This window comes from Folsomia candida, unplaced genomic scaffold (genome assembly GCF_002217175.1).
Source record: "Folsomia candida strain VU population unplaced genomic scaffold, ASM221717v1 Fcan01_Sc006, whole genome shotgun sequence".
Taxonomy (NCBI): domain Eukaryota; kingdom Metazoa; phylum Arthropoda; class Collembola; order Entomobryomorpha; family Isotomidae; genus Folsomia; species Folsomia candida.
In genome coordinates, this window is record NW_019091198.1 from 6,344,918 (window position 1) to 6,361,245 (window position 16,328).

The window sequence follows — 16,328 nt, forward strand, 5'->3', positions numbered from 1 at the left end:
CTAATTTAGTAAGAACCACCCAAACTCCTCAAAGAGTTAGGGTGAAGTTTGGCTTCGACTTTGGAGACAAATTACAAATCCCTGAGCTTTGAACGCGAGTGATATTATCAAATTATCAACCAACTTAATTTACACAACCCTTCAACAATTTAATAGTTCGAACAGCTCCACGTAAAAAAACCACGACGCTGCGAAGAGAACACACTATTCAAAGTGAGACAAACTACTTCACTCGGTGAGAACTGCGGCGGAGAGCTAGAAGAAAACCAGAGACAAATTGGGGGGCAAGTTGAGCCACATTCTCATCGCATTTATCTACTGGATTGCCTGGTTGTTTTTGAAACATTAGTGAAGTTCAAGGTTGGTCTGTTGCATCGCTGCTGCGAAGTATGTACAAGTGACATTCAAATGAAAGAAATCTTTGTGGTGAGTATGGCTTACTATTTCTACTACTACTCCTGCTACTCGATAATAATGAAGGTTGTGGTGGTGAGATGAGACGGGGGAATCGTGAATGCACTATTTTTAGCAATGGAAAACCACACAGCATCGTTATGAAGCATTTAACAGGTTTCGCTCTCTTCTCCTCTCATTCCAAAAATGTTGCAAAAAATGTCGCTAATTATTTCTAGGAATAGTAATCATTTAATAACGCCCTTAGTCATTTGGATTAGTGTGTAGGTGTCATGATTAGTGGTGCAATCGGATGCACTGGTGATAGTTGAATGGGCGAATTGCATAGATATAAACTTGTCATGAAGGACTGGCTCTGACTGAACCCTGATTAACTGGAGGCCACATTTTCATAATTTAATACACACGTATTTATTATAAATCCGCGGGATCAGATTTAGCGTGTTTTCACAAATAGACGGCATTATGGATACCCTGTTATTAAAGAAGCATTAAAGTCACCTTCTCCAAGACTAACAATACACAAGTTGTCGTAGTATTTAGAAGTGGTAGTGGTGATGGTGGTGCTGGTGGGATGAAGGAGTGGGGAATGAGCCAAGAGTTAGTTGGGGAAATATGTCACTGTAAATTAACGGTTGTACAACTGCCACGAAGACGGAAACATTTACAGGAAGGTTTTAATTAAGTTGAATGGCTGCGCCATGCATGCAGACCATCGGTTTATTAGATCAGAGCCTTCTTCTCATTATTTATTATCACTTGACTTTACCAACATCAATCTCGCACTGTGGCAGATTCTCATTGGCTCGAAAAGCCGATGCATGTTCCGGCTTCTTCAAATCGTGCCAGCAAATTATTGAGTTGATCCTTGGAGAAAACTGATACGTTGCTAGGATGCGTTGTACTTAGACGTGTGTGCACTTCCGAGAAAAATGCTCCAACAAGATCAGTCCGGATTATGTTGGACATATTGCTTTAGAATGAAATTGAAGATGCTACATTTCCCTGGAGTTGTGGGTATGGTTTCTGACTGCATGCATGAAACCATGGTTGGGCTCCCACGAAAAGTCTGGCTGGCCTTCACTGGATCAATCTTTGACAGAATCCACTTTTATTTTTATTGTTATTATGATTTCCTTTGAGCAATGTGGATAAGTATTTACACAACATCTTATTTATTCGTTATGCTTGTCATATCAAGGGCAAGTCATACATTGTGCACTTTCAAGACACACGCCGGATGATGTCCCTCTCCATGAAGGAAGACGGGAGTAAATCTAATTTACTAAACCGGAATCCCATTTCATGCAAACTGTCAGTTTTGAAACATTTCACTTTAAAAGAAAATTCGTATTTCATGGAGACCGTTGAGAGTCGGGCTAAATTTACGAAATCTAATAGTTTTCAATCCTAGCAAGGGCAAAATTACGGCGAACGAAGCTGAGGCATCGCTTCATTTGAACCTGATCGTCCACAGTTCAGAAACGTTGGCACGCAATATTATGTTCTATGTCTGGCTTCGTCATGGCATGGAATTGCATTTTAAATAAGTATGTAGGTGAGTAAATTCACCATTTACAACTTTATGGGCACGCTACATATTACACTCGTCTGACTGAGTTTCACGCCCAATGTTTTTCATTGTAATAATCAAGATTGTACAGCGAAGGAAGGAATTCTGCTTAGAGTTCGTTCGTACTACGACGCGTGAGTCTCGTCGGTCGCGTGTAGCACTTGTTTCAATATAAATTAGCTTTGGCTCTTGACGTTGCATTCATATATCGTTTGCTTGGGAAAATTATGGAACGTTGAGCTACTTTATGAGCTACTTTATCCACGTCTGTGTACATTTACGAATCATGAATTGAAAGAAAGTGACATTCTCACATTTCCCTCGTGATCATGATCTCCATTTTCAATGAGTGTGCAGTTAAGAAAGATTCATGAGGGGAGGAAGTAATAAAAGATGTCAAAACTAAGCACAAAAATGATAGACTTGACTGCTTAAATTCATATTTTGATAGAAATGTGTGAATAAACACGAGTGTTTTTTATAGTGAGCGATACTAATTGAATTGATTCCCATGGATTACGAGAAATACAGATCTTCACATTTTGATCTAGTTTTGTTTGTGGCATGAGTAGTTTAAACTAAATAAGTGGAGCTCTTCAAATAAGTACTTGCTACAGACTTGGAAAATGCGAAATTTGAAAATGAGACACTTGTGCCAGACTGGTTTATTGGATATTAATCAATTTTGAATGCAGAACAATTTAGAAGTGTGAATGCATGTATGAGGCAAATAACAATTGTGTGTTCATGGATTTTATACAACTCAACACACAGTCTGTAAAAGTAATATTGATTTAAATCTGAGTATATGCAAATATTAGGAGAAGACTTTCTCCATGGTGAAAGTTGCAAATTCGAATACCTGTATCACTCACGAAGGATTTAAACTGGGAGATGGGGGATCTGTGATTAATTGGTAATATTATACATGTGCATATTTTCATATATGCATGTATACTGCCAGATCCAATAGTTTTTGTATCAACAGTGTCTGACAAACAGTTACATAACTATACATAAAAGGATTAGTTAAACCTGTTTCACATATTATGAAAGTTTCACCGTATTGACGATCTAAAGTTGCAAGTTTGGCACAGAAAACAATAAAAAATTTGAATGCAAATTTTTTCAAGTTTGTTGTTCAGTCCTGAGCACCCAGCTCATAGCTTCATAACTTATGAGACATCCGATCTGGAATCTATCGAAAGCAATATAATTGAGCGGTGGTCTTTTATGTCAAAACCAAAAATGCTACAGATAAAAATTCCTTGCATGAAATGGAAACTTTAGTTATATGCATATGCATCTTCAAAAAATAACGACTGTGTCAACAACTTTTCATGTTTTCGACTTTCATAATTGGGATTTATATTCTATTATGCAACCAGTTACTAAATCTATCAACTTATTGATATTAGATACTTAGATTAATCTGTGTAATACATAATAAGTTACACAAGTAATAAGCTGAACGTATTTTTGGGGCAAATATATACATACCCTTCGCATTTCGATAGATTTATATGTAACTCACTTGTGACAGTTTAAGTGAGGTTTTGGTAGTAAACTCGCATTACCTCATGAGCCAAACGTACTAAGGTGTGTAATTACACGCTTAATTTCACAATTCTCAAAAGATTAACATTATTTAAGGTTGAATTCTAGTATACTTAAAGATTTTGACGTAATTCTCAAATTCCAACATACCAGAGCTAGATTTATCTGAAATTATACTAATTTGAAATTTCATTACGGTTTTACTGAAATTTCAATATAAATAACAAAAGTTATATAAGCATGTAATGAAACTTGAGATTTTAATCAAGTTCAAAAAAATATGTAGATCGATCCCGTCTTTTATAACAAATAGCAAACACGGATAAAAATGTAGCAATATTTCTTGAAAAGCCTGTACATACAATTCGAGCCATATTGCAATATTCTTTGTTGCGTGTGTGGGTGTTTCCCACATTTAGATTGCCAATTGATTTAGGCTTTTCATAGGAAATATTTTCTGCATATTGGCATTTTTTTGCATCATTGAAACCTCACGTCGTCATCAGTGGCTATAAGTGGCCTCCAAACTTAGCTTTGAAACTTTGCTCAATGTGGTATGAGCGACTGTCAGCCATGGCGAATCGTTCGTGTCTCGTAATTTGATCCCACAGTTCGAGCCTCCCTAAAATTTCGTGCTCGATTGGATAATCGACTTTTCTCCAAGACATGTCATGAGGCGGATGAAAGTTGGAGTCAGACGACAGTCGGCAGGCACTGATGAGACACAGGAAAACCTGTCAGTTTTCCCGTTGATGTCTGTATCCAGCTCGATTACTACCAAGAAATAATTGAAGGATACCAGATACAGAGCAAAAGATTTCGAAATTCGGTCCTTTCCTTGAATTTAGATCTTCAGTGAGGTTAACCGACATCACTCTTTCTGTGACTTTTCACCGACACTGAAATTTAGAGCAATTTATGAGCTAATATGTTTCATTTTATTTACCAAAAATACTTTATGCGTCGCAGATGTAACATCAATAAATGCATAATGCTTTGCACCCACCAAAAATACTTATATCCTTTTACACGGACACATGACACAGAAATTTTATGTTTACACAATGTTTGCCATGTTTGGCTAGGGATATAAATAATGCATTATTTATCCTGAAATTACATAATGATTATATTTTATTCAATTGCGAGCGAATGAACACTGTAAATGAAATGCAATTTCCTTTTCAAGCTTTCGAGATTTTAGAGAAGGGCCAAGACAACAAAAAGTAGTTGAACATCAGCAGCAGCAGAATGTTTTTCGTAAACTGCAGTAACAGTCTTAAAAGCGTAGTCATTGAAGTGAGGATGAAAGAGATTACATGAGGATGAAACAATTATTTACTCTTCGATTCATGCGGAATTACTTCACTCGAGGGGACTCCTAGATGGATGGATGGATAGTCAAGAAAAACGATCAGCAGTCGCAAATCCTTGATCAGTGATGTTATCAAAATAAAGGTCAATTGGTTCATTTGTTTGCAGTTGTGCAAGATCGGCAGTAAAGGTTTCCTGTACAGGTTTTGTGATTATGTTAGTTATTTGCAAAGCTGATGCATTGTTTAGGCTTAGCATGCTTGACGATAAGTGCCAGTAGGCAATGCAGATGAATCCTCTTACGTATACCGGATAAAAAAGAGGAATGATTAATGAATTAATTGAAGCACTTCGTGTTATCCTCAGCAGCTCATGTTGAATTTAAAGTAGGATTGACTAAATTGCTGGATACTCCGTTTACAAAGTTACATATGTATACTTTTCTACGTACGTATTACATAACAAAGGACGACAAAACTGTTCCAATCAACAAATCCAAATTGAGTTCTCCACGAGGAGTGGGGTCTTTTTTGAACCAGGCTAAATAAGTCTTAATCTGATGAACCAGGCCGCCTTCTTAGTTAATAAGTTTTCTTCTGCCGACGCTCTTTCGAGGAATGCGGGGGAATACGGAGAAGAAGAAGGCGAGGCCTGTTTTATCCTATTTTGATCCCGAATTCCGTGTCCCCTTTTGTCCTCATCTTAAAATAAGACACGAGTCACATAACAGAATACACGTATCGTTGCCTTGTCCCCAATTATTTCGTCCCGAGAAGAGCTGCTTGGTACACCCCCAAACAAGGCAGGAATTGTGTGTGTGTGTGCAAATATGTCAAGCGTTGACACAGAAATCAGACTGGATTTAGCTGCCGGCTTTACTTTGACTTTTCTCCTCATTGTCATGAGATATGAGTCTTCCGTGCGGAATAAAAGAAATATGGACAGGACAAAGGTAGCATTATGAAATCATCCATACTACTCCTTGTCCCGTGTTGACCTCAGGCTGTTTGTGACATAGATAAAGACAAAAAAACATTTCCACAAAATTCTGCTCTTTTGCTTGACGCAAAAAAAGAGAATCTGCTACAAGGCCCAAATCGCTATTTGACGGTAATTTCCCAACCTTCATCGCAAAGTTATCAAAGGCAGTTTGTTCTTTTACTGCTCGAAATTGTCAACGCATTTGGTCTTTTTAAGTCCTCGGATTTGTTTACTTGAGTGGGAGTTAGCTGGTTGGTGGATATGAGGAGTCGCTCTGCTATAAAGTACAACAAGTCTGCATTAACTGTGTCTTTTTTTGCTTTCAGATATTGTCAAGATTTTTCCTGTGTGCGATGGAGCGATATATTGATAATCCCCGAAGGGTGGGAAGTCAAATGGACGTCTCACTCCCTCTTAGACAAAAATGTGGATGAAGGCCCAGCCCGCACAGGTTTCTTCTTCAAAGTGGTGCTGGTGACGGATATGCTATTGACATTGACATTGGGGTCTCAAACTTTCAGAATATTTCACTACTTGATTCAACACTCGGAACTCTTGGGCTAAAATTGTTGCAAATTTCTCAGTCCTTATGAGTGACTTTGGAATGGGTATGAAATGGATTTTAACTTTAACAACGAAACTTTCAACTTTTTAATGAATTATTAATTAAATATATACGAAATTAAAAATATTAATCATATAATAGTGCTAGTACCAAATGCTAAATAAGAGCCGTCATCATTATCCAACGCTGACCCTAACTCCATTTTTCCTAATTTGTCGTAGCCTATCAACAAATGTAATATTTCGAGTCGTCTTTGACTTTTCACCCAGGAAAGATTTCTAATTCTTCCATTTGTACCGCTGCTGATGTGGTAATAATTGGCAAGGCATTAATAAGGCCTCGTTCCCAAGAAATTTCCTTCATATGTGGCAATGTCATCTCGGAAAACTTACAATTTTTGTCACCAACAAATTAATGACAGATTTTTTTTTGTTTTTTTTCCTGGTGCTGTACTGTCATATTCAATTCAATTAGTTGCTGGTTACAACTTTCGATTAAAAAAGTTCACATTAATAGAATCTCGAAATTACAAACTTCCTTCCCGTTTCTATTATGATGCTGGCTGTCGTGTTTCCGGAGAATTGCTTTGTTTACACACTTCTTTAGTTCTTTACTTTAGACGTCACCTCTTCTCTTCGAGCCTGTGACCTATTTTTCTCATTTTCAATGAAGGACTCTAAATCTTGAAATACTTGCTATTTACTTCTCATTCCTTGGATTTCCCTTCTTGCTTGACATTTTCACTTTTTAATACGTTTCACACAAATATTTACCAACAAATTAGTCAACACACTTGACAAATCTGGGATGCAGCAGAACAGTGTTTGTTTCATTGTGCTGCAATGACTTTGTCTCATTTTGGCATACCTACCCCGTGAATATTCTTATCTGTCTCAACTTCCCCGAGATGAAACTCTTCAGTAAAAAAAAACTTTATAAAGTGAAAATAGCAGCGTTAACTGCATTGCAAAATGTGTAAGAGTAATCTAAAACCCGTAAGTAAAATTGATTGATTTTTTTTCTTCCCATTTTTAGGTAGCATGAGCCAAAATATGATTTCCAACTTCACCGAGGTTGGGACAGGGCCCACTTCAGAGCCAGCCCCAACTCCCATCGGTCTCCCTCCCTTTCCTGGGAAAAACTTTATCATTCCGATGTACTTTTTTATCTTCTTCCTCTCGTTCTTCGGAAATCTTCTCGTCATCCTCACCCTCATCAAGAACAGACGAATGCGAACCGTGACCAACGTCCTTCTTCTCAACTTGGTGAGTCACATTTTTGGTAATTTCCATCTGGACTTGTGCCTGTTTACTGTGGTGGCTGGCCATTATTAATTAATTATCACTCAATTAGTATTGTTCTTACGAAAGGTGCAAATTTCCGGGCTTATCCACTGCTGGATTTTACTCTATTTACAACTTTACAGCCATTTATTGTTACACAACTCATTATTTACATGCCATCAATAATTTCTTCATTCATGATTTTCCCCGACTTAGCGAACATTTCGTGACAAAGGGGACTAAGCAGTAATTATTATTCGTTCCAAACAGCACCTGGTTCCATATTTTGTTTTCTATGTGTGCAATTTACGAACGCAACGCATTTACCGCGAACTGCTACGTAGGATCAATAGTTTCCTGGACAAGTCAAATAGCAAGCAACTTTTGGCATAATTATTATTCCTTCTTCTGTAACTTTTACATCCCCGAATTCTAATGACCATCATAACGCTGAAGTACCACGGGCCAACTACCTCTGTATTCTCAAATTAAACTTGCCTTGTCCGTTCATTTGCATATTTTGACGCATTCGCGATAGGCATAGAGTTTATTTAACGCTTAAAGCCGAAAATGGGCAATGTGAGATTTACGCAAATGAACCAATGGGTTGGAACTGAAGGAATGAGAGGCCAAATGCATAAAAATTAGTGCAATTGACCGTTCGACAAATTAACCAATACCGTAAGAAAATAAAAATTTGGGTTTTCCTATCTAGTTAACTATAGGGGTTTAAGCGACCTCTGTTCTAGTAGCGTAGAATAATCCACATTATTTTCTTAACAAAGGAAAACACCAAGTCATCTTGGTATATATATGTCTATGAAATACCTATAATTTGAGAATATATACGTACACAACCATCAGTATGCATACATACTCACTTTGCGCTCCTGCGAAAGTCTTGAAAGCAATTGGTTCGCCATATTAACTTCGCATTCCCAACGAGAACAAGAATTTTCCTCATTGTGTTGCTAGAAACTATATTCAAGAATAAATAATTAAAATATTTTAGCATGGGATAATTTTCTTCGCTCGATATATTAATGAAACAAGTCGGACGCATACAAAAGCTACGTCGAGCTAAGGAAAAATACCGGTAGAGCACAACAACTTCTTAGTTTGATAACTTTTTAGGAAGCATATTTCCAAGCACAATAAGGAACACGTTTAAATGAATGCAATCCCGAAAAGCGTGAACAACCAAGTCTTTCAATCCGGATTGAAATAAAGACGTAGTTGTTGCGGTATGTGTATCCTTTAGAAGCCAAGAAACAGGTCAGAGTGGGAAAAGTAGGAGCTGCTGGGTTTTGTTAATACAATAAAATGGCAGCAGCAGTGGTGATGAAGTTGATTGTTCCAACTTTTCAAATACCATAAACCTCGTTGAATCGTGAACGGTTGAAGGGTGTTTATGTAACGCTTTCAGCCATGGATCTCATGGGTAGAATTTGAGATTGCGGTTGTTTAAATGAAAATGAAAGTGTTCCAGCAAACAAGTCGTAAATTGTATAATCGTGTTAAGTGAATGCCTAAGCATGAAAATTTTTATTCCCTCGAGAACATCGCTTGCTTTCTTTTTCTTTATTTTCTTTACTTTCCGAAATGTATTCATCTCCTTAATAACTGTTGTGGTATCAATACATATTTATTTTGGGTGAAGATAGCCACGTCAATTTCACTTTGTGCAGTTGGCCAAAAATGTGCACAAACTATTTCCATGAAAATAATGCCAGCCTACAAAGACCTTTTGTGAGACTGGGACGATAGACATTGCACAAAATTAGCATGGACGCGTATATATTTATATACTCGATATGATCTAACCATGTGCGTCATAACTTGAATTTGACCCTTAGACTTTAATTTAATCTTAAACAAAGAAATTTAATAACACTCGAGACATCACAGTCATTACCCTCGATTCAACATGTATACGAACGTATAACGACCACCTCAATACAGTTTTTTCTCAAAGTTTCAATGAACCTTGACAAAAGCTGGAGCAATTTATGAGCTATCACAGTCTATCATTTTGGTTAGGCGGTTACGTAAAGTTCTTCTTCTTCTGTATTCATCACAATGAAAGTCAACCCAACCAACGACCCAAGTAAGTGCTTCTCTCCTCGTACATATTAAGTTAATAGATTGCCTTGTGGAGGAAGCACGAGCCTTGTAACGTATATATATTATACATCGAGAAGAATAATACTGTCGAGTGCAGGGCTTTCGAAATTATCTATTGCTCCAACGCCAGCTTAGGTCATGCAAATTGGGAGAGAAAGCAAAATTGCAGGCCGCAGACAAGTGAATTATTTGCAGACAATGCTACTGACTGATCGATAATGAAATTTAAAACTTGTCCTAATACATCCCCTCATCCGTGTGTGGCTTCTTCCTCCACTGCTTTTTATCGAGTGGGGCTGAGCCTACTTGGGTCGGACCATGCAGAGGAGAATATATTGCCTCCAGTCTCCAGTCATGGAAATAATTGAGTGTGCATTTTCTGGTTAAATAAGCGACAAATTATATTTTCACCACCGAGTGAAAGTCTAAATCTCGTCGTGAAATTATTTACGTATGGAATAGTGGTAGGTTTCATACTCAAAGCTAATACTACTCTCCTCAGTCTCAGCTCGTGCATTTCAGTCTCGGGAGGAGGAGGTATTATTATTAATATGACAAAATAATCTCGACGAGGCAAGATATGTATGCTCCTGTCATCAGTCAATACTATAAGGCGTTTTAATATAGCTGGCTAATAATTCCTAAAGCTTTGCATTATGTAAGTTTAAATTTGAAAGCCTGACTTTGACTTTATTAAGTAGATACATCGCTACTAATAAATGTTACGTAAATAGTTGAGCTTAACCATGTTAGTGGAACCATGTGAACTTGAAACGTCTTATTGTTTTTTGGACTAAAAATAATCACAATGTAGTGAAACCCTTCTTTCATTTAGTTTTGTGAATTGCTCTTGAAACTGACAGCGTAATGCTATTTATGTACAAAGAGTCGTGAAACTTTGCGAAACTCATTTCGCCCCAAACCCATTCTTCACACGATTGAGTGAAACGTTTCAATGTTTAAGATTGAGATGCATAACGACAACTTTTACCAACTCGTGCAATTATACGGCCGGTCGTGTTTTTTTGTTCTGCAGAATAAGAAAATTTTAATTGTGAAAAAGTATCTTAGGAATTAGGAAGGGAATTGTGTTAAGCGTGTTGAGCGTAACGGAGAAGGAAATGTGTGCGAGGAATTAAAACTATTTTCTTCCAGCACCGAGCGGAAAACTATGCCCCAAATCTTATCCCTTTATCTCTTTAATCCTTCTTTACTTTCGTTTTCGCTGGCTAAACGAAACTTATCTGGCTCTCTTTACAATTTTGAAGCCATCCAGCAGGTTTCCAGGAAACATATTTAATTTAGTCAAGAGCATGTGTCTTGCATGGTTGGCATGTATATCACGTTCTTTCGCATTTCAAGGCAAGGCAAACCACGCGATCTGGCCTGATGACTGAGGCGTTTAGGAGGAATGCGACGGCGGCGGATAGAAAATCCGATGCGGCCATGCATATTTTTATTTTCAATATTTGAGACGAGGAACCATGATCATAATAATGAAAATGAAAACTGTGTTGTATGAGTACGTACGTACGTGGTGTCAGTCAAAGCAGTGGATCGTAATACTTACTTGGCTTGCTGAATATTTTATTGGTATGAAATTGAAATTTGGCATAGTAGGAAATTCATACCATGGTAATTGTGGGATGGACATAGGCATGATAATTTCAGCAAAAAATGGGCCATGTTGTGGTGGAGAGTATAAAGATTAAATCTCGGCATGCGGATGCCGCTGCCTTAGTTTAATAGAAAGAGAAAGCGAGAGAGAAAGAACCCACAGAGTTTAACTTTCTCCAAACAACAACAAAAGAATATTACCTGTGTGTGCTTCATTATTCCGACTTCCGTTCCTACACATCCTGCATTTTCAAATATATGTATGGAAGTATACATAGTGGCGTGGATAAGTCAGAATTTTCCAATTTTGCCACCCAACTTAGTTTCATAGACCAGTGAGCTGGCAGGGTCGATAATCCACACGTGTGGCCATCATGCAGATTTTTCAGACACACATTAGGTATAGTTCTTTTACCCAAATATGTAAATACCGTCTACGCCACATCCACCGCACCACGAAAAGGAAGCTTCTCCTCTACACACACCTTCAGGAAGAATTGTCTTCGTCCGTGTAAATATGCTGAAAACAGTATGAATTTCATTTTGAGCAAGTTAACAAGTAGGAAAATTTATAATTAGAGCATGGCTCATAATGAGTTGAAGTTTTTAATTGGTTTCCCTCTCGCCACCATGTGTGTGGAAGAAGGAGAAATGATGAACAAGTCGGCCGGAACGAACTTATGTTTAGTCGGATAACCTAATTTTCGCACCCAGCAGGCCTACACAAGTACTTATTGTTCTAAGTAATAGTGGACGCCATGTATACATGAATATACATGGCTGAACGTGTATTTATACTCGGTTCCTTGTAGCGCTGACCTATATTTAGTAATCTTAAGGTTCCAGAAATTCAGACAAGCTTGAAGATGAAATTCTTACTTCATTGTTTCAAGAACGCGCCAAAGGACGTCATTCTTCGTAAAGATGAAAATTATAAACTTAACGAGGTTGAAGCTTCCTACTGCCTGTCTCCCTTCTGACAGAAAAATACCTGAGTACGCGTATCCATAAACATCCAAATTTAAGATATTTGCATCATACAAGATGAAAATTTCATTCATAAATGTCATTCACTGTCTCGTTATCAGCTTAATAAATAACTTTTTGTTGTCAGAGGAGTTTGCCGCGTGGTGGGCAGCGGTTATTAAAATGTATTCTTATTCTGTCTATTTTAGGCCATATCCGACCTGCTACTGGGAGTCTTCTGCATGCCATTTACCCTAATTGGACAGATCCTGAGGAACTTCATCTTCGGACATTTAATGTGTCGCTTAATTCCATATTTCCAAGGTAAGCTACACAAATGCTGGCAAAAGTCACAAGTCGCAACCAACTTTCATCCCAAGAAGAATTGGACATTCATTCATTCATTCCTCGTGCCGGAGGGGCGGAGAAAGTTACATCAATTACCGTTACAACATTCCATTTGTGTCCCCAATCCGTTTATCGCCTCCATGCACCAGTGCTTCTTCCCTCACCACCGCAACAATCGTTCAGAAATTTTGCAACTCATGCCGCCGTTAGATTTATGCTCCGTTCGTTCAGAGTCAAGTCATGGGATCAAATTTCTCCAAACCCTTTCTCACTTTCAAACTGTACACCATTGCAAATGCCTAAATTTACTCTTCACCTCTGCTCTTTGGATGTACAGCATTTTTTTGATGGGACTGTCACATCAATTTGACGTCATCATCATCGGGACCACCTTTCTGGTCCAGAAGAAGAGAGAAATTTCTGCTGTACAAGTACATATCTCTCTTGCACCAATTGCTTCCTTCTTCTTTTTGTTTTGATGAACTGTCGGTTTATTTTCTTTCAAGGTTGGTTGGGCTCTGAGGAGTTGTTAGTTTAGACGGATGAAGCTTCATATCACCTCCTCCCACCGATGCAGTAACGATGGTTCGCTTGAGCCATTAGAACAACATGAGAATTGTCTATTTATAAGATAGATAAATTCCCCAAAATTTCACAGTTCCGGTATTTGACCTACCAGAACAGCAGTTGTGGAAGTGTTGATTGTACGATACGTCCGTCATCCTGTCCATCGCAGTGTAACAATTGATAGAAAGGTAGCGAACATGAGGAGAAAGTGAGCATTCCACTCACTGCGAGTTAGTTTCTGCTCCGGCTACGAGATTGAGCATTCTCAGTTGTCAGGCAGACACATTACGGCTGGACTATAAGCATCAATTACATTGCGAGAAATATGGCAAGCCATTAGTGGAGAGGGTTCTCAGATACGCCTCCATCCAATTAAACACAACACGGAGTTTGTTGTTCCTAAGACGGAGGGAGCGTTATGGTTCTTCGATCTTTAGAAAATTTATCATCATTGAATGCCACAAACACATTTCAACTTTGTGTGGGATTTAATCAGATTAAAAACAATTTTGTTTCCCTTAGGTTTTGGAAACCATTGTCAATTGTTAGAAGTTGGGGTGGTGTTTTGTAAAACTTTGAGTGTTACGTATTCTCGCCGTTCCCAAACAATTGTATCGGCTCCAATTAGATGATGGAAGCCATTTTTCTCGAATTAAAATTGTGCCGGATTTTCAACACTTTTCTTTAATTCTGAAATTCTACGAACCAAAAAAGAACATGCACGTGCATATCACTTCATGCTATCGTATAAAACAGCATTTGAAATTGTTTTCTTTTGCAGAATTTACGTTTAAACTAGCAAAAATAAATACGGAATTTTGAAAATTTTGAATTTTACTCCAAGGCCATAAATCAACCTTAGGCAACTACAAATCTGTAGCCGTAAGAAGCTGGTTCATTTATTTTAAATAGGACAATCTCTTCACACTTTAGTGCCATACATAACCCAAGAATGCAATAACAATGACAAGGAGAACACGCCAGGCATGGAATCAGTAAGTGAAAGAGTCGGTGGTTGTGAAAAGCTGGAAAAAACTTGGATCCGGAGTCTGTACCATGTGGTCAAAATAAATCAAGCCCGAGAGATTTATCGTGTGTGGGTGTGAGAGAAAATGGATCATGTTCTACTCTTATTGAGGTAAGAGCTGTCGTAAATGCGTATCCGTCCTCCACCCAGAGAGACGGAAGACGAGCTGATAACAAGAGAGTAGATCTTGCCAAAGCACAGAATAGCTTTTTCAGAAATTATGGCAAAACAAGTCGGCATGCTGGGCAGAGAGAGAGAGAGGGAGATGAATTGCAGATGATTTTTGCTCTACGTGTTCACATGCACAAGTAGGCAATAAGCGGAATTAGGTAATGTCAAGGTGTCATCCAACATTAAAATATGTACTACAAGACTCATCTGAGTATCAGGTCCGTGGCGAGATTAGAGACAAAGTGCACTTTCTACTACCATGTGGGCCGTTCATTTACTTTGCAACGGTTGCATTGCGAGCGGTGGTGGTGACCATGCCCGACTTCTATATCTTCTTGGAGCAAATGTACGTCAAGGGGATACATGCTCTTCGATGATGCAGTTAGTTCTTGGCTTTCTGCTTCTCACTGGTTTTTGAAGTTTGCTCAGAAATCTATCGCAGATTATCGTTGTTGAGTATAAATGAGTATGACACGAACCCGTAGGGAAAATGCAAAGTTTCGGAAGATTTACAGCATTTCAGTCCAAATCGCAATTAATGCCTGCCATATAATCGGCAGTTGTACATCAGTACCATGAAACAACTGCTATCAACCATTTGGCATCTTGTGAGCATGCAATTTGATAATGTCATGGGATTTATTTCAGTGGGCTCAATTTACGAGTTTAGAATGATCCAACTTTTCTCTGCAAAAACAAACTCTTAGATTATGCTAAATTGACAAGGCAGAGTTGACAAAACGAGTAAAATATGCATTTAGAGAGCATTAGCCACATGATTGAACGATGAAAATTTTGCGGTTTGAAATATGAATGCTTATGAAATGTTGTGGTGGGTGAAAGTGAAAACTTGAAATTAAGCGAATGCTACCTTCAAATTTTAGCATTGTGGATAAATGACCTTGATTTTCAATATTTAACTACTTTTGAAATCTGTCTAATTAATTTTACTGTTATTGCAATTTGCAAATATGGGGTCAGACAGCATGAACGTATGAATGTAAGTATGACCTCATCTGCAGCATGCAAGTGCATTGTGGCGTTATGCGAGTTTATTGCATTTGCAATCTCTGAAACCACAACAGCCTCGAGTTATTTATATAAATAAATTCGAAAATACGTAGATGCAGAGTTCCAAACACACAAAAGTCCTTCGGTTCAAATGGTTTCTGAACCTGTAGTTCTGTTTTTTGCCAAAACCGCACAAGTTGTGTCATCAATTATAAATCCAATCAATGTTGTGTCGAGCTGGTGACAAAAACAGTGTTATTTTTAAATTTCATCAAATCACTTTTATTCAATCCAGACTTGAAAGTATCAATCCATCCTATTTATCGTGGTACAAGTAAATAGTGCATGGCAGTAAATAGTACAAGTGGTAGTTGTAAAAGGTCCAATATGTAGTGTTGAGTAGGTGGATCGTTAGTATTTTATTTAGATTTTACTGTTGTAGACAACTTGAACCATCCGAGGACATGAGGGCAACTCGAACATTGGTCTATTTATCTCGATAATAATCATACTTATTTGATACGGATTTGACTCTACAAGAACCCAACCAAACTCGCTGAGCCGTGAAATCCACAATATTCGAGCTCGATTTCAATCCAACATTTTACGTGTCCAAGTCAAAGAGATATTCCAATTTTGTTCCGAAGAACGTAATAGTAAATATATTATTATATTTCGACATGGATAAAAACAGTCGGCCTGAGGACAAAATGCTCCCAGTCTTTTGTCGAAAAAATAAGATGCGTGATATCTTTCCACCGTTGTTATAATTGAGGCTGGTATTGATGCCAATTTGGCAAAATTGAATAT

The 16,328-nt window shown here is 37.9% G+C and overlaps 1 protein-coding gene across 1 annotated transcript in view; it reads left to right on the top strand.

Annotated features, from left to right (window-relative positions):
• The first annotated feature begins 156 nt into the window (after positions 1–156).
• LOC110850990 (cholecystokinin receptor) overlaps positions 157–16,328 on the top strand; it is a 31,976-nt gene continuing 15,804 nt past the window's right edge. The window contains exons 1-5 of the mRNA XM_035853349.1: positions 157–426; positions 6,166–6,290; positions 6,361–6,447; positions 7,440–7,669; positions 12,604–12,718. Coding sequence (XP_035709242.1) covers positions 6,429–6,447; positions 7,440–7,669; positions 12,604–12,718 — 364 coding nt within the window. The 5' untranslated portion in view covers positions 157–426; positions 6,166–6,290; positions 6,361–6,428. The remainder of the gene's footprint in view (positions 427–6,165; positions 6,291–6,360; positions 6,448–7,439; positions 7,670–12,603; positions 12,719–16,328) is intronic.